At 41.2% G+C, this 21,603-nt stretch overlaps 1 protein-coding gene across 8 annotated transcripts in view; it reads left to right on the top strand.

Moving 5' to 3' along the window:
* Window positions 1–21,603, top strand: part of RGL1 (ral guanine nucleotide dissociation stimulator like 1) — a 150,684-nt gene that overhangs the window by 42,388 nt on the left and 86,693 nt on the right. For 5 of the 8 annotated variants that reach the window (XM_073356637.2, XM_073356642.2, XM_073356640.1 and 2 more), the window contains exon 3: window positions 6,040–6,150. The exons of 2 other annotated variants lie outside the window; for them this stretch is intronic. In XM_073356637.2, coding sequence (XP_073212738.1) covers window positions 6,040–6,150 — 111 coding nt within the window. Of the gene's footprint in view, window positions 1–4,751; window positions 5,008–6,039; window positions 6,151–21,603 lie in introns of those variants that run through there. One more of the 8 variants, XM_073356643.2, reaches the window with a different exon arrangement.

Consider the following 21,603-nt stretch of genomic DNA (forward strand, 5'->3'; position numbering starts at 1 on the left):
ATAGGGAAGATTTCTCTTCTGCCTGTGCCACTTTATAGGTGGCCATGAGCATCTCTCTGTAGTGGTGGATAGAGGGTATAATCCCACCAGGTGTTGAGCTCCCTCAATTCCATTGACTTCAGGATCTAGGGTGCAATTCAGCAAAATACTTATGCGTGGGCTTAAGTTCCATTGAGTGTTAAGCACATAATTAACTTTAAGCACGTATTTAAATTCTTTGCTAAATTGGGGCCTTAGGTAGGGACAAATGTAAGATCAAATGAGTTGGTTGTTCCAGGCTCCATGTTACATTTTGATTAGGCTTGGCCATGGTCGTTTTAATTTTTTCATAGCTACTAAACTAGTTTGGGGAAATAATTTTAAAAACTAAAAAGAATTATTTAAATTGATTTAAGGAGATAGATAAACAAAAGTCTAATTAAAGTCTCAGTTCTGATCAAGTAAACATTAAAGATTTCCAGATAAGACTATTGTATTTTTATCTTGTTTTCCATTTTCCCTCTTCCCTACAAAGCGATAACTCTTATTGTGGAATGTAACTTCTTCCTCCAAGCTGATCTTGACACTTCCCCTCAGGGTCAGCTGACTGAGAGTACTAGGGAACAAATATACTCTGTCCTATTCCCTACTTCCCTTTGGCTGCACACACTTCACTTCCAAGACTCACTCAGAAATCTACTGCTTTGAAAATGTATTTAAATATGAGTGAATTTAGTGCCTATGACAGTGAGAGATGGATGATGCTGGAAAGAGCTGGATGTCTATACCTCAATATTCCCAGCCTCATCAGGGAAAGAAACAGGTTGGCAGAGAAGGGGGTTGGCATGATATGTACATGCTCTTACATGCTAACCTAAATAGCAGTTGTATCTGATAATAAGCCTGCCAAGATCTGACATAATTAGACTCTGTGAAATTACAGGTTCAAATCTAGGAGAGTCCAGTTAATCCTTCATCTTTGCAAAGTAGATAAATTTAGTTCTATGCAGATTATTGTGTGGTGTTGGTTTTCTTTGAATCAGTCCTTAAAAGAGTTTCTGTCTGTTTTGCGTTGATATTAGATCCCATGACACTGTGCTGCCCTTGACCAAAAATTTCCCTTTCCCACACTGTTATGAAGTGTTCTGTCTGCAGTGGTATGGGTTGCTGCCTGGCACCCCAGAGGTGGCTGTATTTCTGTGAAGCAATTTACAGTTCTTCAGGATGCAAGGTGATGTATAAATGCAAACTGCTGTTATAAAAAGCAAGCCATAATAATTTGGCAAACAAAGAAAAGGCTCAATGCATACTTGAATATTATCCTCCCTTCTACTGGTTGATTTATTTATGTATGGTTTGTTTGTTTAGAAATTATATCCGTATCAATTACTGAAGCATCTTGGCACATTACATAATTAAAAATAACAATTTACAAAATAATCAGCTCTGTGAGCCCTTTACAGTTTCATTGAAGAACCTCTTCCACACTTCTAGAATGGCCATCCTGACCCTTGCTAATAAGTAAATCCATGGATCTGTCAAAATCATGACCAAATAAATAATGGCCAGTTGAATCAATTACAAGGGTGGCTGTCTGCCTCACCTGCTATCTGGATGTGGAAGTGCTTACTGACATTCCTGCCTAACCGCTTCCCCCTCCCCCCCCCATTTCTTTCAGATATTGGCAACCAGTAGGATTCACAGACATGCACAGGAGGAGGGATTACACCCATGAAGTGAGCTGTAGCTCACGAAAGCTTATGCTCAAATAAATTTGTTAGTCTCTAAGGTGCCACAAGTACTCCTTTTCTTTTTGCGAATACAGACTAACACGGCTGCTACTCTGAACCCTATTTTGAGTGCAAAGTGCTGAGCTTGGCTTTCACTGGCCAGGCAATCACAAAGGCCCCAGTCTTTGTCACTGGGTATCAATGGGGAGTTTTGTCACTGATTTAAATAGGAGAAAGATACGGTCAAATATGAGTTGCTTTCTTCTTTTTTGCATCAACTTGTTGCCAATTTCTTGCAATGAAAACACAATGGATTAGAAGTAATTGCCTCTTTGGTGACTGCTAACTCTGGTGCTGGAACATCATACCTCAGTGTACCGTCAACTGGACAGTTGACCAAGAACTCATCTTTTTGATAATAAATAATTGTCCAGACTTGGTGTTTTACTCTTGGCAGCATGAATCCTCCCCTCTTCACATGATAACCTGTTATATTTTGCTTCTTAATTAGCCAATTTTTTAGAACCAGTTTATAAAATTGCTTATTTCAGTTTTATGTATTCAACACAGATCCAGGTGTTTGCATGTAGAAAATTTTGAATGTGAAAAATTATGTGCCACTTTCAGCATGCAAAATTTTAGGTGCAATTTTACAGGCTAGCTGAGCTGAAAACATAGTTCTAAATTTGTAGGATACCAGACTTAGTAGTCACTTATAACACACAGAGAGACATTATCTGATATAGCATAGGACATATCCTGGATCATTTTGGTATTGCACAACCAAAAAATAAACACACACACAGCCTGAAAAATAGTCAAATCAGTTCAACCATGGCAATACGTTTCAGTCTTAGTTTCATAGCTTAAAATAATGTTCCTTGTTTCCTGTTGTTAGCAGCTGCAAGTGATAGTCTCCGTGTGTTAGCACCATGCTTGCCCTAACAGTTAATAACATCAATATGTATAAGTAAGTCTACCAGTAGTTAGAGCAGGGGTCGGTGTGCCTTTATTCCGTGTTTGGCTCTGTTACTATCTCAATGAGTGATCCTGTGACATTGATTTCTGTGTGCTTCAGTTTATTGATCTGAAAAAGGGTCACTAATACTATACTATTTACTTGCCTCACTGAGATGGTCTGAAGAGAACTTAATTAGTGTCAGTAAAGTACTTTGAGATCGTTAGATGAGGCACATTCGTGTCTGTGCCTATTATTTATACAGTGGCAAGGTTCAGATTGGATATCTGATTGAATGTGGAGGTTGAGGTGGCTTGGACCCACAAGTTCAAATAAATTTGTTAGTCTCTAAGGTGCTACAAATACTCCTTTTCTTTTTGTGAATACAGACTGACACGGCTGCTACTCTGAAACCTGTCATTATGAAGAATAGTAAGTCGTGTTTGTACAGTGCCAACCACAGGTTCCCAGTTCATGACTAGTGCTCTTAGGTGCTATGATAATACAAATCATAAAAAAGAATAACTCTGCAGGGGTTTCTAGTCTATGTAGAGAAGGTGGTGAGGGTAATTAGGGCTTTGTGGCATATAATGGAATGGTAGGTACAGGCCAGTGTTGTTTATGGATTGTATGTAGAGGATAAGATGTGAAAATGTTGTGTTTTCTTGGTTAATAGTGGGAAGGTGGCTTACAAAGAGAAGGTGAACTGGAAGAGCTAGAACTGATCTTTGGGGTAGATGGCTCTTACATGCGGTATTGGGTGGCTGGTGTTCATTAGTGTGCCAGGCATGGGTAAACAGAATGAGAGTGAGTGGTTTGTATTGCAAAGGTTGAAGATGTGCAGTGCATAACAGTAAGGTTTTATATCATTGGGAGAGGCATAGATGGTATGGATGATATACTAACAATAGTTTGAGCTATCCTGAGCCATACTTTCGAACTTCTGGAGATATTTAATGTGCAATCTTAGCTTTGAACATCCTAATTTTTGATTATTAGTTTTTTAAACTAGAACACTGTTAGTTTTCCCCCCTTATGTCACTGATATATATTCACAACCAGAACTCTTCAGCCTACTTGATTTTTTGACACTTAAAAAAATGTGGCCTTTTTCGTTTAAAAAGCAACCCATGTTTGTGAATTGCTTGTGACACTTTCATGTACATTACTGATTTTGAAAATGGACTAAGAACTAATGTGATGAGAGCCTCCAAAAGGACTCCAGGTAATTTTTTGCCATCTCATAATTTGAAAACAGTTTGGGCAAAAAGCTCCAAGTTTGGCTTAATTTTCTGTCGTCCATGAGGTTTCTACATCTCCTTGTGTCCAGAGAGCTGAACTGTGTATCACATCATCCTGAGTGAGACGGTCATTTTTTCAAGGCAGTGATCCTGTCATTTTATACTTGTTCTGTAAAGTGCATTTTACACTTATTGAGTTGGGTAAGTAAATAATACTGCAGGATTCCCATGAACATAGCTAGAATCACCACTGAAAAACTTCAAGTTTTCTTAATAGGGAAAGAAAAGAACCTCTCTTATTTGATTGGAAACTCCTGAGTCTCATTTTGCTGAAGTGAGAATGTGTTATATTTAAGTCTTTTAAGTGAAGTTTTCAGAAAGTCATGATCTTCAGTTCTGCCATCAGATCAGTGCACTATTAAACCCTTTTTGAATGTTTCAATTCTGAATGGTTTTCAATTCTAAAGGCTTTTAGAATATTGAGGTACCATTTTTGTGCTTCTGAAAGATAAACTTACTCCTCTATTGGTATTGCAGCTTTACATTGTTAATGCCTGGCTGGAGTCACTCTGATTAGATTATTCAAAGAAGTCTACGCAAGTGGATAATAGCAGTTTATTTAACCCTCCCCCTTCACCACTCCCCTCTCTTTGTCTCTTATAGTTAAGGGGGGTGGGGGAATTACTTTGGTACCTAGTATATGTCAGGAAACTAAGATAAACTTCAGAGGCTTAGCACAATGTTGAAGGGTCTTTAAGCACTGAAAGATTATTTTATAATAACTTTTTATATATGGTGGAGCTTAGAAAGGGGAGTTTAAATTTATAAGCATAAACAGGAAAACCTTACATCACTGTGTGTGCGTGGGGGGGAGGAGTCTCTCTCTCTCTCTCTCTCCCCCGGCACACCACTTACACAGTTCTTTGTGGTCATGAATTGACTGCAGAACCCAAGCAATAGAGGCAGAGTGGTGTCTACTGAGTTGAGAAAGTATGTGAGAGGATTGTAAAAGCTATTTGCTTCAGAACAGGATCCATCATGCCCCGTCGATGTCCTGAAGAGGAAACTGAGAATGAAATTGCTTTGGAAAGCTAAAATGGTAACTAGAGCTCCCTGACTTCTCTAAAGACTTCCTAGATGGAGAATCCCTATTTCAGGACTGGATTGTATTCTTTCTGAGTGAATCTGGCACACTGATGACATATTTGTGTGCAACTTTTTGTGTCTGCAATCTCTTGAGACCCACTTTTAAAGTCTCTTTCTCATTGTTCCTTATTATTACCTCTCAGTGTGCATTACTGCTTTTAAAATGATGCTTATCTGCAAAGTAATTGACTTTCTGTGTCTGTTTGTGGAGTGTCACAGAAGAGGGAAACATTTGAGAAAGGGAAGTTAGATGAGTCCTTGAGGATGAATTCAGGATTTTTTTTTCCTGGCTCAGCAATAGTGGTTTGTCTTTGTTTTTATATTTTGTTCTTTAGATTAGGAAATATAAAATGGAGAATTATTTCAGGTTATGTTTCAATTAAAGTTTTAGTGTGATGATATGGTGCTGCTTCTGCTTTCTGATATTCGTAACTTTCCTAGTCTTAGCCCTGTGAAGGTTTTGTAGCCTGAAATAATATTAAAAAGCAAAACAGAAGTGCTTTTAGTCCCTCATGTCAAAAGAAATAGACAACTGTATTTTAAATAATTTTTTAGTTTTTAGTTTAAATGATCTCAACCTATGTAATTCCTCTGTTTTAAAGTATAATTCCTTCCATAAAGGAAAACCAAAGAGATTAATTGCTTTTAAAAAAGTTTACTAATCAGAATGGAATCATTTCCTTCAAAAAAGACAACAAAACTATTTAAAATATGTGCAAGTCTAGGAAAAAGAACTAAATGGAAAGTCAGGGTATCCTGATACCATAGGAAATGGCAGCTTGCCAAGAGTATCTCAGCATTCCCTCAATCGAAAAGTGTCCTGTAATGCTTTGATTCTTATATTTACTTTATACAGCCCATCTTGTGCGCTGAGCTCTGCAATAAGGAGTATAGCAGCTGGTACAGATTATGGTTAGCAGAGAAGGGGGGAAAAGTACCTTTTTTTTTTTCCTTTCTCTTTTTTTTTTCTCCCCTTCCATGGCAGAGCTCAATTCAGGACGGGGGTGAAGAGGTAGAGGAAGGAGCTGTTTACCATGTCACCCTCAAAAGAGTGCAGATTCAACAGGCTGCCAATAAAGGAGCAAGATGGCTAGGGGTGAGTAAAACCGGCACAGTGGCATCTTGAGAAATTACTTGTAGACTTTGGAGCCCTGGTCCAAAGAGCTGAATTCCACGGCATAGTTATGTTATTAACTTTTAGCAGAGACTGGTTTTAACATTAAAGAACAACTCTGTATCTGCATTGCCTGAAAAAAGTTCTGTTGTGTTCAACTCTTAATCTTCTGGATGATATATAAAACTAGGATTTGATCAGTTGCGGTCATGGATCTCATAGTACTTTTTGCAGGTGTAAGGATTTTAGTCCAGGGTCTGATCCTGAAAATTACTGAGCACTCGCAATCATTTCACTAAGAGTGGTATCCCTCAGGATCAGGCCCCTGGACACACACTAACTATAGTACCTACATTCTGCCTACCTGAGAACCCAGTCCAGCACCCTTTGAAGTCAATGGAAAAACTCCCATTAATTACAATGGAAGCAGAACTGGGCTATAATTTCACTGCTTTTTCAGTTGCATACACCTTTCATCTTCCCTTTCTGTCCTACACAGTTGTGCAGTGTTGCTGTGTGCTGTTACACAAGTGCAGTGTTTCATCCCAAAGACAGGTGGTGCCTTAGTGGTGGGTGAAACAAGGCCTATATAGAAGGCCAAATACTGCAAGGTGCTGTGTGCTCTAAACTTCCATAAGGTCAGACCCTCCATTGGCATCAAATGCCATCACTCCATTAAAGCCAATGGAACTATGTCAGTACACTGCTTGAGGATCTGGCCCATATTTTTATCTATTTGTAAAGTTCCTTCAGAATGAAAGGCACAATACACATTCTAGATCAGTTTTATTTACCAGTTTTTGAAAAACATCTTTCCTCAATCCATATAAGGTCAATAATTTAAAGACTCTTAGGGCTACTTTGAGATTTAAATCAAATAGATTTCTTGTCAAGTATCATGGCATAAAGCAACATGCGAGACAGCAGTACTGAAAACACAGTCTAGAAAGATAAGCAAACTTTGCCCTGCATACAGATAGTGTTCAGAATTTCCCTTTTCCCTATTTCCAAGAAGTACACAGAGTTCTAAGCAGAACAGATTATTTCAAATCTGCTTCCTTTGATGAGTGGCAGATTTCCCATCTCTGCCTCCTGTTTATAGCAGGGTTAGGGGGAAAATATCTGAATGTATTTTGAGCTCCTGTTAATTGCACAGATGGTAGTTTTGCCACAGGTCAAAAACATTTGGAGTGAGATTGTGTCCCACAGATGTAGTCACCACAGTTGAAGCACTCTTCAGATTGGAGTCCCGACTGTTCAGTAGTGTCCATGTATGGGGCGCTCAGACCTGTAATCAGTGCACAGGTGTCCATGGTACAGAGACCACCACCACAACTGGCAGGAGATGGTATACTACTTTGATTATAGGGAGAGGTCAAGGACTGAAGCATCATGGAAAATGAGCTATTCTTTTATTGTGGGATAGAACTGGTCCCTCCAGGTCAGGATTGAGGTATATTTGTGGGCAGGGAGGCCGCATGTTAGAAAGTCTGCAGCTGTTCTGTTCATAAATGGATAAAATCAGTCTCCTGGGCTGTCAGGCTGGCACCTTTTCTGAGCAATAATCCTGCACAATTATTTTAAAATCAGAACAGTCCCACAGCCTGTTTGTTCCCTGTAAGCACTTCAGAACTTAAAATATTTTAAGTCCTTTATGTGGATGGAGCCTGAGCCTGCTCTTGCTGTTGACTTCAGTGGGAACATTACTGGTCCCCTGATCAATAAACAGCCCTTATGCTGGAGCACTGGTAATTAATGTGCACTCCATCAGCAATTCTGCCATGAAAAGCAGAACTGTTTTTTACAAGTGTCATGAGTTTTGTTTTGCTTTACTTTGAAATCTGGAGCTGATGTGGTTTTCTTACTCTGCGTGTTTAACTTTTTCAATGGTTTGTATAAAATGAATTACTTCCAAAAACCCACTGGGTTTCCCAGTGTTGGAGTTCTTTCTTTCTAATGAGTGTGTCCTACATGTGTGGGTTGCTGATTCAGGGCCAAACTGAAGACAATGGGAGAGTAATGCATACATATCCAGCAACAGGATGTGGGCTTTAGTCTGGAAAATAAAGGAACTCTTTATGATTAAATGATTTTTCCTTTAAAAAAAGTCAAGCTGGAGAGTGTCTAGGCTCCCTGGTACTACCAGTGCAAATCCTGTAAAGGTCTACTCAGCCCTTCATCCTCCTAAGAAAGAGAAATTTGGGTTCCTTGTAGTTTATTGCAGTGGGGTAGGTATCTTTCCTTTGTGACTTTAAAAACTGAAGGCCTGTCTACTGTGCATGGATATTAAATATCTTGTGGCATTTTTCATCAGAGTAGTAGTTTGACCCAGTGACCCCAAAGTAGCTGCTTTTCAGTGGTGCTGTGTGTATAAAGTGCTTTGTAATCCTTTTAGATGACAGGCACTAGGTAAAAATGTACATTATTGTTTACCATGTTGAAGAGAGCGCTGCAGAATTCATTCTGAAAATGTCAGTGAATTAGAAATCTGCTTGTTTATTTCAATTATATCAGAATTTTACGCTTAAAAAAGTACCATTGAGTATTGACAGGCTTGAAATCTTGGACAAATTCATCTCTATTGTAATGACACAAAAGACAACAGAGTGAGACTGTGTATGAATCTAGTCCATTCTGTCTGTTTCAGCCTTTCATATTTAAACTTCTTTTTTTAAACAAAATTCCCCACCCTAAGAGAGCATCCAAAGACACCCGTCCCACTGGACCCATTACAACTGAGCGGTCTGCAAAAAGGTCAGTCATAGGGTATCAGTTAAGCATCTTAACACTTTGCATCCCTATAACTCTAACTAATTTGTGGTGTTTCAAATTTTTGTGATAATAATAATAATAATAAAAAAGATTCCTTGGCTGAGGCCATGTGAGCAAAGGTCTGCCAAGAGTCAAATGCTTATAGCAGTAATAAACCTTTGTGAAAACAGGAGTCTGGTATATAAACAGCCAACCACTCAGCTTTTGTTTTAGCAGAAGGCTGTGTTTAAGAAGGTATCCTTCACCAAAGGCAATGTTATGAAAGCTAGCTGTAACATGATAAACCCCCATAAGATCATCAGTTTGATTCACTGGATTTAGTTTTAAGTGGTTTAAAAACCTGTTGTTGTTAATTATTTCTGTTACCATAATGCCAAGGAACCCTAGTCATGGACCAGGATCCTGTAGTGCTAGACGCTGTAGAAACACCTGCTCCTGCCCCAAAGAGCTTTCAGTCTATATATAAGACAACAGTTGGATACAGACAGATGGGAGGACTACAAGGAAACAATGAGACCGTACTGGTCCACATGATATGCAGTACTCTCTGCATACCAGCAGCTTAACTGTTTTATGGATGTTTATGGGTAGCTCCTCCCAGGCATGAGGGGCAGCATGGGAAAGCACGAAGATGCTTGTTTGAAAATGTAACAATTGGGCTGTGGAGGCTGGTGTCATGGGCCAATGGGAGGTGGGAGTCAACCTCTCAATAGTCAATGAGAGATGATGGGTGGAGTGGGGACGGGCTTCAAAGTAAAGACAAGTAGCTATGTTTGATGCAATAGAGGAGGGCGTGCCAATGGATGGAGGTAGAGAGAGAGGAGATATATTCAAAGTGACAGTCTAGAAAAATGATCTTTGCAGTAGCATTCTAAATGGGTCTGAATGGGGTAAGATTACATTTGTCAACACCGGAGAAAAGGATGCTGCAGTAACCGAGATGCAATATGATGAGAGCCTGGATGAGAGTTTCATCTGTGTTCTGGATAGGAAAGCTTATATCTTAAAGATGTTATACAGAAAGAATCTGCAAAATTTACACTTAGCCTGGAAGTCAAGATGTGGAGAGGCAGAGAGAAGTCCAAGCTGAAAATGGCACTCAGGTTACAGGCCTGCATGTCAGGCAGTATGGTGATATTGTTCACAGAGATTGAAAAAGGAGGTAGCAGGGTGGACTTGGAGGGGAGAGGAGATTAAGAACACTGTTTTAGACATGTTGAGTTTAAGCTGATTCCTAGAGATCCGCATGATTTTAGTTTGGGCAGAAGGAGGCGCTCTGGAGTAGAAAGGTAGATCTGAAAGCTGTGAGCATAGAGATGGTAGTTGAGTTTGTGTTTGCAGAGGAGATTACCCAGAGATAAGGTTTGGAGAGCGGGTGAGGAGGATTGGCTGTTGGAGGGATTAAAGGTAGGAGGACAGAGTCAAGAAGAAGAGTATGGTTGGTGGTGTTGGAGGCAGCTGAGAGGTCAAGGAGGATGAGGATGGAGTACTGGTTCTGAGCTTTGGCTAAGAAGAGGTCATTGGAGACTTTGACAAGAGTGGTTTTAGTGGAGTGCAAGGGGTGGAAGCCAGATTGGAGAGGGCCTAGGGTGGAAGTGGACGAGAGGAACGCCAGACAGCAACTGTAAACAACACATTCAATGAGCTTAGAGAGGCAAGTGGAGTCAAGGGTGGTTTTTTGTGATAGCAGAGACTAAAGCATGCTTGTATTGCCAGCTGAATAGAGCCAGACAGGAGTGAGACGTTAAGGGGAAGAGTAAGGGAGAGGACAAGAGTGGTGTGAAGAAGACCAGGAGGTGGGATAGGGTTTCTAGGGCAAGTAGAGGTGTTAGAGGAGGAGAGCAGGTGAGAAGCTTCTGTGATGGGGAGAAGAAGGAGAGAGAGTTGTGGGGGTGGGGAAGGAAAAGCAAGCCGCAGGGAGGAGGAAGCTCCCATTGTATTTTGTCAGTTTTCTTTTCCGAGAAAGAAGTGGAGGCTGGAGAAAGGGAGGGTTTGAGGAGTGAGTGAAAGGTGGTGAAAAGGTGACTGGGATTGCGGGTGTGTGATCCAGTTAAGTTGGAGAAGTAGAGTTACTTACCTAGGAAGATGGCAGAACTGAAGGAGAAGAGAACAGAATTTTGTAGTAGAGGAAAGAAAAGGAGTACTTGTGGCACCTTAGAGACTAACCAATTTATTTGAGCATAAGCTTTCGTGAGCTACAGCTCACTTCATCAGATGCATATCGTGGAAACTGCAGCAGACTTTATATATACACAGAGAATATGAAACAATACCTCCTCCCACCCCACTGTCCTGCTGGTAATAGCTTATCTAAAGTGATCATCAGGTGGGCCATTTCCAGCATCCAGAAATGGCCCACCTGATGATCACTTTAGATAAGCTATTACCAACAGGACAGTGGGGTGGGAGGAGGTATTGTTTCATATTCTCTGTGTATATATAAAGTCTGCTGCAGTTTCCACGATATGCATCTGATGAAGTGAGCTGTAGCTCACGAAAGCTTATGCTCAAATAAATTGGTTAGTCTCTAAGGTGCCACAAGTACTCCTTTTCTTTTTGCGAATACAGACTAACACGGCTGTTACTCTGAAACCCGTAGTAGAGGAAGTTGACCTGACACAGGATTTCCGCCAGAGTCATTCTGCAGCGTGAGAGCCGAAGCAAATGAAGTGGATATTGGGGGTGAGGCTGGGCTGGTGGTTGGTAGGGCAGACTTTGCAATGGGAGAGAAGGGCAAAAGAGTCAAGAGTGGAGGAGAGTGAAGTGTGGAGAGAATCAACAGCCATATAAATGAAAGAAAGGGGAGGGAGGAGAAGTCTGAGAGCAAATGAGAAATCAGCAATGCTAATGGACTGAAAGTAAAGGCTGAGTGACCAGCATAGTGTGGGGGACTGATGGGCAGTGCTGAAAGGCACGAGGTAATGGCAGAGAAGGGGAAATCAGCAACAGACATAGGCACCGATTCCATGGGTATTCTGGGCCTGGAGCATCCACGGGGAAAATTGTGGGTGCTGAGCACCCGCCGGCAGACTCCATCAGCTCCCCCCAGTGTTTCCCACTGGCCGGCAGGCCCCACAAATCAGCCCCTCTCTCCCCCTCCCTGTGCCTCTCACCCAGTGCAATCAGCTGTTTTGCAGCGTGCAAGGAGGGGGTGGAAGTGGGTGGGAAGAGGTGGGGTGGAGGTGGGGCTTTGGGGGAAAGGGTGGAGTGGGGGCAGGGCCTGAGGCAGAGTACCCCCTGGCACTTTGGAAAGTTGGTGCCTGTGGCACCAGAGACAAGAGACAGAGCTGTGCTTGGTGAAGACCAAGTCAAGTGATGGGCTCTTTTGGTAAGTGGGAGAACCGAGCCAGGGCTACAGGTTAAATGAAGACGTGCAGGCTAGGAAATGTGCAGCTAAGGGGTCACATGGGGCATTAACGTGGAGCTGAAGTTATCGAGGATGAGTGGCAGACGAGAGAGCTAGAAACTGAAATCAGAGAGGAAGGCTGAAGATAGAAACTGTGTGAAGCTGACTTCCTGCACCTTACAAATGATAGCTAAGCTTTGAGAGACAACTTTCAAATAATAATTTCTCCATTTCTTGATGGGAGATACAGACTAGTGTACTGTAATAGCGGTTCTTACAAAGGATCTCAGATGTGCCTTAAGAAGACTGGGAACCTGCTAAATAAATAACTGACCAGTGAGATCAATTTCAGTAGCACATTCAGTCAGCTTTATGGCTTTGTTTACTTCCAAAGTGTGAGGTTTCAGAGATGTGACTATTTCTTTTTGCTTTGTTTTTCACCATAATTAAGCTTTTGTCCTGTGGGGTTTTTATGTTTTGGATCAACCTGTCTGGGGGTCTCTCTGATGTTGTTGAATTGCTCCTCTTTTAGATGCTAACATATAACTGAAATAAACATTAAACTGCAGTGGGAGGGTAGCTTAATACAGACTTGGCCGCTTGCAGTTTTGTGTTGGATCTGAAGGGCTGTGGAGTATTTGGTAAATATATTTTCTGAGAATCTCATATTTTTGTTTCAAAACTGGATTACAATTAATTGCTTCACACACAGAAAGCTGGATATAATGCCTTGCTTGGCTTCTAAGCACAGCTTCAGTCACATGCATTGCCAATGAGGTTATATTGGGTAAACAGAAAAACATCATTGGAACGTTAATCTAACTTTTTACTCCAGGTGTGGTTCCCTCTGTCTGGGTCCCTAGCCACATTTATAGCCTTGGGAGCAACCCTCCCATTGGGGTCTTGAAAAAGATCTTTGAAAATAAGTTATATTTTTAGACTGGATTTTTGTCTTTCCAGCCTCTGCCTGCCAGGAATAGATTAAGACTTAAATGGAACATAGAGCCACCAAAACTTCAGGAGCACCTAAACCTTCAAGTCACCTGTGGACAGACTTTATCAGAGCCCACTTTACCCTTTGACAGACTTTCTGCCAGTTTCAAGATGTCCTTTTATCTTAGGTCACTGAACTTCTTGTTAAGTGCAGCTTCCTAGCCCACTCAGCAGGCAAGGGCTTGGCATTTGTTTTGTCACTGGCTTACTGTTGCATCTGGGCCACTTCTGACTAAGGCAGCTCAGATTTCTGTGGTCTGTCCCCCCCCCACTGCACAACTGAAGGCAGGAACTGGTGGGAGCAGTTCTAATGATGTGTTTGGCAAAAGCAGCAGAATAGTTCCCAGGGATCTGGCAGGCATTATCCCAGCAGACACCATGCTGGGTTATTGTCTATAGTGAGAGAGATGTTTCCCCTTCTGCCTTCTTTTCTATGGGACTGTCTTGGGGATGAGCAGGACACCACCCTCCTTGTTTGACTATATAAGGACATCTTGCACTAGCTGTCGCTATGCTCCCTATGTTCTGGGGCGCACAAAGACTTCTTTCCTATTTCTTCCCTCCCCATGACCCCAAAGAACAAGCCATCAAAAAGCGAGAAAAGGAGGCCTTACCATAGAAGATGAACATCTTGTCACCATCCAGAATGATCACCTACTAAGCTTTTAAATTGTCATTGTGTAATTCTTGCATCAGAAGTGCCTGTAAAGGAGTAATTGTCATGTTAGAGATTTGACTGTCAGTCTGACTTGAGAGAATTGCTTGTGACATACTTCAAGCATATCTGTGATACACAAGAAAATAACAGAACCTTACACAATAATTGAACTTCACTGGTATCTTTCTCAGGAAATCTGCGGTGCTCACCTGCCTGCAGTATCATTCTCAGGAGGACAGTGGGTTCTCACTTAGTTGCAGTGTCTTTCTCAGGTGATCTGCAGTAATAATTGTGTTGCTGTTAACTAGCAGGGTAAAATTTAGTGATGTTATTTCTTTCAAGATCAGATAAACTGAAGAAATAACAAATTAGTTCATGCTGAAAGGAAATTACCATTTTTGTTCTGAATGTTATAAGATGTAGGTCACCATTAGGGTTAAAGGAGTGTTGGCAAGCAGTGTGGTTATGTGTCATTGGAAAGCCTCAGAGAAGCAACATATGAGCTGCATTGAGGCATTGTAAAGAGAGGAGACCTGGAGTAACCATTAGTTAACAGTTGGGTTTTTTTGGTGTTTTCATTTAAGGAACAGACTGCTGTACGGTGGATATGTTAGCCACACTTGGTTTTAAATTTAGCCTTTGTAAAGTTAATTAAAAATATGTTCAGTGACAATCTAGAAATGCAGGCTTTCAACTTGTATTTTTCATTACTGCTTTAGAAATCTACTTGCCAAATAAATACTCTACTACAAAAGTATTCTAATAGTCTGAAATCAAGAGGGAAATGCAGGCAATGTGCATTACATCTGCTTGGGACCAGTTCTGACTGGTCAACAGGACAACAGGACAACACAGCCATTAACTTCACTGGTGCAGGATTAGGCCTGTAGTGTCTATCCTTTAAAGGCTAACATGAGCTTTATGTGTTTATATAAAGCCCCTTTTGTAAACCTCAAAGCATATCACAGAAATAGATATAGAAGTCACTGATACATATAGAAATACATTTAGGGCCAAACTGTGAAGTCCTTATTCTGGTTTTACTTAGCCATTCTCAGGCAAAACTCATACTGAAAACTGGGAGCATTGCTTGAGTGAAGACTGAACAAAATATTCAATAAGGACTTCTGGATTTGGGCCATGGAAATCAAGATACTACATATAGCAATCACTTTACTTCACATAGCTGCTGCTTAACGCAACACAGCACTGTACTATCAATAATTTAGGGACTGGAAGTGAAGTAAAAGAACATAGGAAAGAACAGAATTACCAGGAACATAAATGAGCATGATTTGTTGCAGAAGAGTCAACAAGACTTTTGTAAAGGATGATCATGGCTCACCAGTCTATTTGAATTCTTTGAGGGAGTCAACAGACATGTGAACAAGGGTGATCCAGTGGATATAGTGCAGTTGGACTTTCAGAAAGCCTTTGGCAAGGTCTCTCACCATAGGCTCTTAAGCAAAGTAAGCAGTCATGGGGTAAGACGGAAGGTCCTCTCATGGATCAGTAACTGGAAAAACGTCGATTTTTATAGGTTTTTTTAATCAGAGAATTTTGGGTTTTTATCACAGAAAACTAGGATTCCTGCTCATAAATGATGTGGAAAAAGTGGTAAACAGTGAGGTGGCAAAGTTTGCAGATGATGCAAAATTACTCAAGATAGTTAAGTCCAAAGCAGATTGCAAAGAGTTACAAAGGGATCTCACAAAACTGGGTGATTGGGCAACAAAATGGCAGATGAAATTCAGTGTTGATTAATGCACTTTGGAGATCATAATCCCAACTAGCCATACAAAATGATAGGGTCTAAATTAGCTGTTACCTGCCAAAGAGGAGAACTTGGAGTCATTTGTGGTTAGTTCTCTGAAAACATCTGCTCAATATGGAGCAGCAGTCAAAAAAGCTAACAATGTTAGGATCTATTAGGAAAGGGATAAATGAGACCGAACATATCATAATGCCATTATACAAATCCATGGTACTCCAGACCTTGAATACTGTCTGCAGTTCTAGTCATCCCATCTCTAAAAAGATATATTAGAGTTGGAAAAGGTATGGAGAAGGGCAACAAAAATGATTAGGGGTATGGAACAGCTTCCATAAGAGCAGAGATTAAAAAGACTGGGACTTCTTAGCTTGACTAAAGGGGGATATAAGAGGTCTGTAAAATCATGAATGGTGTGGAGAAAGTGAATAAGAAAGTTATCCCTTCACATAACACAAGAACCAGGGGTCACCTTATGAAGTTAATAGGAACAGGTTTAAAACAAAAAAAGGAAGTACGAGCACATTCAACCTGTGGAACTTGTTGCTAAGGGATGTTGTGAAGGCCAAAAGTATAACTGGGTTAAAAAAAGAATAAGGTCTGTTCATGGAGGATAGATCCACAATGGCTGTTAGTCAAGATGATCAGGGGTGCAACCCCATGCCCCTAGGCTCTCACTGTCAGAAGCTGGGTGTGGACAACGATGTTTGCATATTCTGTTTATTCCATATGAAGCACCTGGCATGGGCCAGTGTTGGAAGACAGGATGTTGGGCTAGGTGAACCATTAGTCTGACCCGGTATGGTTGTTCTTATGTTCTTATATCCAATTAAAATGATAGTGATCTGACATTTTTACAACACCTATCATCCAAATGCTTTTCGAAGCACTGCCACAAATATTGACTGGACAGACTAACTAGAAAATCTTATGGTGTGATGTGATATAAAGGTTTCATAAGCATACGTTTGGTTTGGGCATGTAATTTATGAGTGACATTGTTACCTGGGTGTTTGTGCTGGGTTACGTTTTGTTGGGGAGGAGGAAATATTTCTGGGGTAGCTTGGTTTTAAAAAAAAAAAGGGGGGGGGGAAGCTCTTTGAAGTTTCTGAGGGATTTGAAATGTTAGTGTAAGTCCTGGGGGAGATGGATTAGTTGTGAAAGATGCAAAGTATTATTTATTTCATGACTCTATCATGAGTTTATCATGAGTATCTTCTCCACATATGTGACGTATGCAGTATAATTTCAGTATCCGACAATCCTAGTTATCTGAATCCACAGTGTGTCCCCAGTGTAGCTCTTAGTTAATTGCACTTCTGTTTATCCAAATGCCTGGTAATCCAAAACTCTTGGTTGTCCCCCAGGCCATTTGGATAAATGGGAGTGTACCATATATGGAAAGCAACAACTATTTAATAATGCACAACATGACAATGATACATTTTAGGACAGGAAGTGAATTAACTGTAACCCTCAGGAAAAAGACCTGGGCTTCATTGTGGACAGTTCTATCAAAATATTTACTCACTGTGCAGCAATAGTCATGAAAACAAAGCAAATGTTAGGTTCTATAAAGGACTGGGGCAAGAAAACATAAAAATATTGTAATGCTATTAGATAAATTGTGTTTAGATCTTATCACACCATCTCAAAAAGATGTAACACAAACAGAAGAGTCCAGAGATGAGAAATGAAAACGGTTAGAGGCCTGGAGAGACTTTCAAATGAAAAGACTGAAATTATTAGGATTATTTAATTTAGGCCCTGACCTCCATAAAGTCTTGTTAATTGAACTATAAGCACAAGTATAAGCCTTTGCAGGATTGGGGCCTTACAGTAGAGATGAATAAGAGGGCATGAGAAAGGTATATTAAAATAATGAATGGCATCGGGAAGGTAAGTTGGCTGCTCTTGTTTTCCTAATATCGAGGGGATGTTCAATGGAATTGAAAAGTGATAATTTTTAAAATGGAAATACATTTTTATACTAGCCATCATTAACCTGGCGGACACATTGCTGGAAGACATAACTGTACAGCTTAGAAGGATTCAAGAAGAAATAGATATTTATGTGGATAATGAGAACAATCACAGTTACATTAGATAAGATTAGAAGAGAGAAACTTTCATGCTTCAGGGCATAAAACAACCACAAATTCCTGGGTCTAGGAAGACTCTTTCCCAATGGGCAGGTTATTCCACAAGTCTATTATGAGAATTCTTGTACCTTCCTCTGAAGCATCTGGTTCTGTCCATTGTCTGAGACAGTGTGGACAGTGATGTGTCAATTACTTTGTGCCTATGTTCATCAGTTTCTTCTTCCAGTTTGTCTGCGGTCAGAATTTAGTAGACAGATTACAGTTACTCACAGTAGAATTTGACAGGACACCATGGCTAATACCTCTAAACTCATGAAAAGAGCCATGAGAACTTTAGTGACCAGTAGATGTTAGGACAGAGGTGGGCAAACTATGGCCCGCGGGCCACATCCAGACTGTCCTGCCTGGCCCCAGAGCTCCCGGCCAGGGAGGCTAGCCCCCAGCCCCTCCCCTGCTTCCCCCCCTCCCCTGCAGCCTCAGTGCGACGCCAGCGCTCTGGCCTGCACTCCTGCCAGGCAGTGGGGCTTTGCCGGGGGGTGGGTGGGGGTGGGGGTTGGATAAGGGGCAAAGGGTCCCAGGGGGCAGTCAGGGGACAGGGAGCAGGGGGGTTTGGATAGGCGTGGAAGTCCCGGGGGGGGGGCCTGTCTGGGGGTGGGGGTGTGAATAGGGATCGGGGCAGTCAGGGGACAGGGAGTGGGGGGGTTGGATGGGGTGCGGTCCTGGGGGTGCCTGTCTGCGAGTGGGGATGTGGATAGGGGTTGGAGCAGTCAGGGGACAGGGAGAAGGAGGGGTTGGATAGGGGGTGGAGTCCTGGGAGGGGGTGGTCAGGGGACAAGGAGCATTGGATGGGTCGGGAGTTCTGAGGAGGGCGGGAAGTGGGAGGGGCGGATAGGGGGTGGGGGCCAGGCTCTTTGGGGAGGCACAGCCTTCCCTACCCAACCCTCCATACAGTTTTGCAATGCCGATGTGGCTTTCAGGCCAAAAAGTTTGCCCACCCCTGTGTTAGGACCTTATTATAACATCATTTTTGATTTCCCTGTGGGCCCTGTTTTTCAGAAGTGCTGAGCACCTGCAACCTCATTTCTAGTCAATGAGACCTGTGAGTACCCAGCTCCACTGAAATAGGTCCTGTATTATTTTCTTTCTGCAAAACAGGCTATATCTCATACTGTTCTGTGTAGGTTTGCATGTATCTAGGAGTCATGTGGCTTGCTCTTTGCTTTACTCTACCCAGCTACATAATAGCCCTTATTAAAAAAATAAAAAGGCAGCTAGAACTGAGCATAGCATTCTACATGTGGCCTCATCAGGCCCTTATGAAATGGAAGAATAATGTCCTTTGACTTGTGTTCAATACCCTTTATTTATACACTGCAGAATTGTTTGCTTTTTGTTACTGCTTCTAAGCATTGTGCCGAAAGATTTAATGTTCTGCCTACTTTAACCCCTCAGTTCTTTCCCCTGATCTGTGTTCAGTAGTGTCCAACCTTTGAGGGTAATACTTTTAACAGATTTTCCTGCTAGCCTCTTACATTTCTCTACATTTAATTGCATAAGCCATCTGTTGCTCATTCTCCTAACTCATCAGAATGAGGCTGTCCTTTGATTTTGATGACTGCTTTTGCAAGTAAAGTGAAATTGGCAAATTTGGTAGTTCCCACCTGGGTGTGAAAACGTCTGCCATTTTGCATTGTAGCACTGACCTTTTGCTCCATCAAACAACTATGGCTAAGGCCTGATAGGCTTTTTTGGTCCTAATGTGATACTGATGTGCAAACTAAAGCCCTGATTTTGCAGTCAGCTCTGTAGGGGCAGAGTCTTGCACTAGTAAGGTGTTCATTGCTGGCAGGAGGCACAAATGAGATTATAGCTGTCATTCCAAAATGCTTCCTCCTGCATCTTTACATCTCCTATCATTTAAAAAATAAAGTGACATAAGTATTACCAATGTTCATTAAGAATAAACTGTATATTTTATTCTCTTAAATACATTATATATTAATTACTTACTATGCAAATTTATGGAGAACATGAATACTCAAACTGTGTCATCTAAACTAAATACTCATCATGATCTAGGAGTCAAGAGGCCTAGAGTCCAACTACTATGGACTCACTGTGTTGCCTTGAACAAGCTATCTGACTTCTCCGTGCTTTCGTTTCCTCATCTATGATAAGCTTACCCATCTTTGTAAACTACTTTGAGATCCTTGGATCCAAGTATTATATTTTATTATCATGGCATAGTGTACATGCCTCTGAGAAAGAAGTCTTATGCAGTTCATATGTTATAACAAGTAGTTCTGTACCGCGGCAAAATTTTCTTGATCCGCACTATGAAACTCTATTGTGTATACTAGTAGTGCAGTGACTGTGTAGGTAAATACACTCCAAAGCTCACACACAGGCCTAGTCTTGAATATTAGAACCTGTTTTGTTAAGGGGAAGGATTCTGGCAAAGGCGCTGAGATTGATCCCCCCACTCTTTCTAAAAACTGCCCTTTGACTTTCACGCAGACCCCACTGGAGTTGAGCAAAAGGGCATAGTTTAACATACACAGGATAGTACTTTCCTGGAAGGGGGCTGCTGTGTCAGCATTTGGGATGCATTCAAGTGCTAGTATGGGATCTGTACCCTCAGCCTCATGGGCCAGAGCCAAGAATGCTACCCCCTGAACCATAAAGACAACAATAAGGTGTCGGCATTTCAAACACTTCCTCTGTGTGACGTTGTTATATTCCATGCTTTCATCCATTTTTTCTTTGCTCTGGGGAGCAGTTTAACGTCCAAGTATTGGTTTTTCCTTTCTTTCTCATATGCATATTACAGCTCTTCCATGGAGGTTCCATTCTTGTGCCTGTTCTTTTCTCCTCACCATTAGCTTAAAATATATATCCAGCAGCTTTTTCTTTCTTCTTGGACAGTTCATGGGTTCTCTGTTTGTTCAGGTGTAATAATAATATAATAAATATTATATATTTCAGTTATATATAGTAGCATCTTTCATCCAATGATCTCAAAATGATTTGCCAGCCTTAACTAAGCTTCATAATAGCCATGTACCAGGAAGTAGGTATAAGTCAGCCCACTTTGTAGAGCCTCTGTTTCAACTCTTCAGAGAGCCCCAATGCCGTTACCCCAGCATTAAAACTTATATAATAACTACTGTCACATATTCTAAATCCAGAGTAGTGTCCTCCTGAATGAGCTGCTCCAAAAGGCAGCTGAATGTTGTATTCACCTGTATATAAGGTCATTAGAGGAGCTGATGAGACTTTTGGGCTGCAGTGTTATCCTAGTACAGATACAGTTCTTTGCATCTTTCTGAATTAACCCAGATTACACAGTTTCATTACTTCTGCAATGTGTATGAAACATTATTTGAATAATGGCATGCAGGGGAGCAGTTGGAGGACAGTTTAAGTATCCAATAGAAACAAATACACACAGCAAATATTTTATTGTGAAGACAGCCATTCATCACTTGGACCACTTTCTTTCTGGGTTGTACCTCCTGCCCTTACTCTTTGTCCATTTGCCTTTTCAGACTGGAAGCTCTTCAGCACAGAGATGGTGTCTTGTATTTCGATACAGCAGCTAATGTGGGTGCTGTTGGAAACAAATGATAAGTACTAATAATGCACTCCATTTGGAAATCAAGTTCCTTGCATTTTTAAATCCCAGTTCTTTTCTCCCATTGAGTGCTCCAGATTGATGCTGGCTGGGCTGTCAGCGTGCTGGCTGCATTTGCTGTACAAAATGTGAATGAACTCTTGCGCACTTACTCAAGCC

This window comes from Lepidochelys kempii, chromosome 8, assembly GCF_965140285.1.
Source record: "Lepidochelys kempii isolate rLepKem1 chromosome 8, rLepKem1.hap1, whole genome shotgun sequence".
Lineage (NCBI taxonomy): Eukaryota > Metazoa > Chordata > Testudines > Cheloniidae > Lepidochelys > Lepidochelys kempii.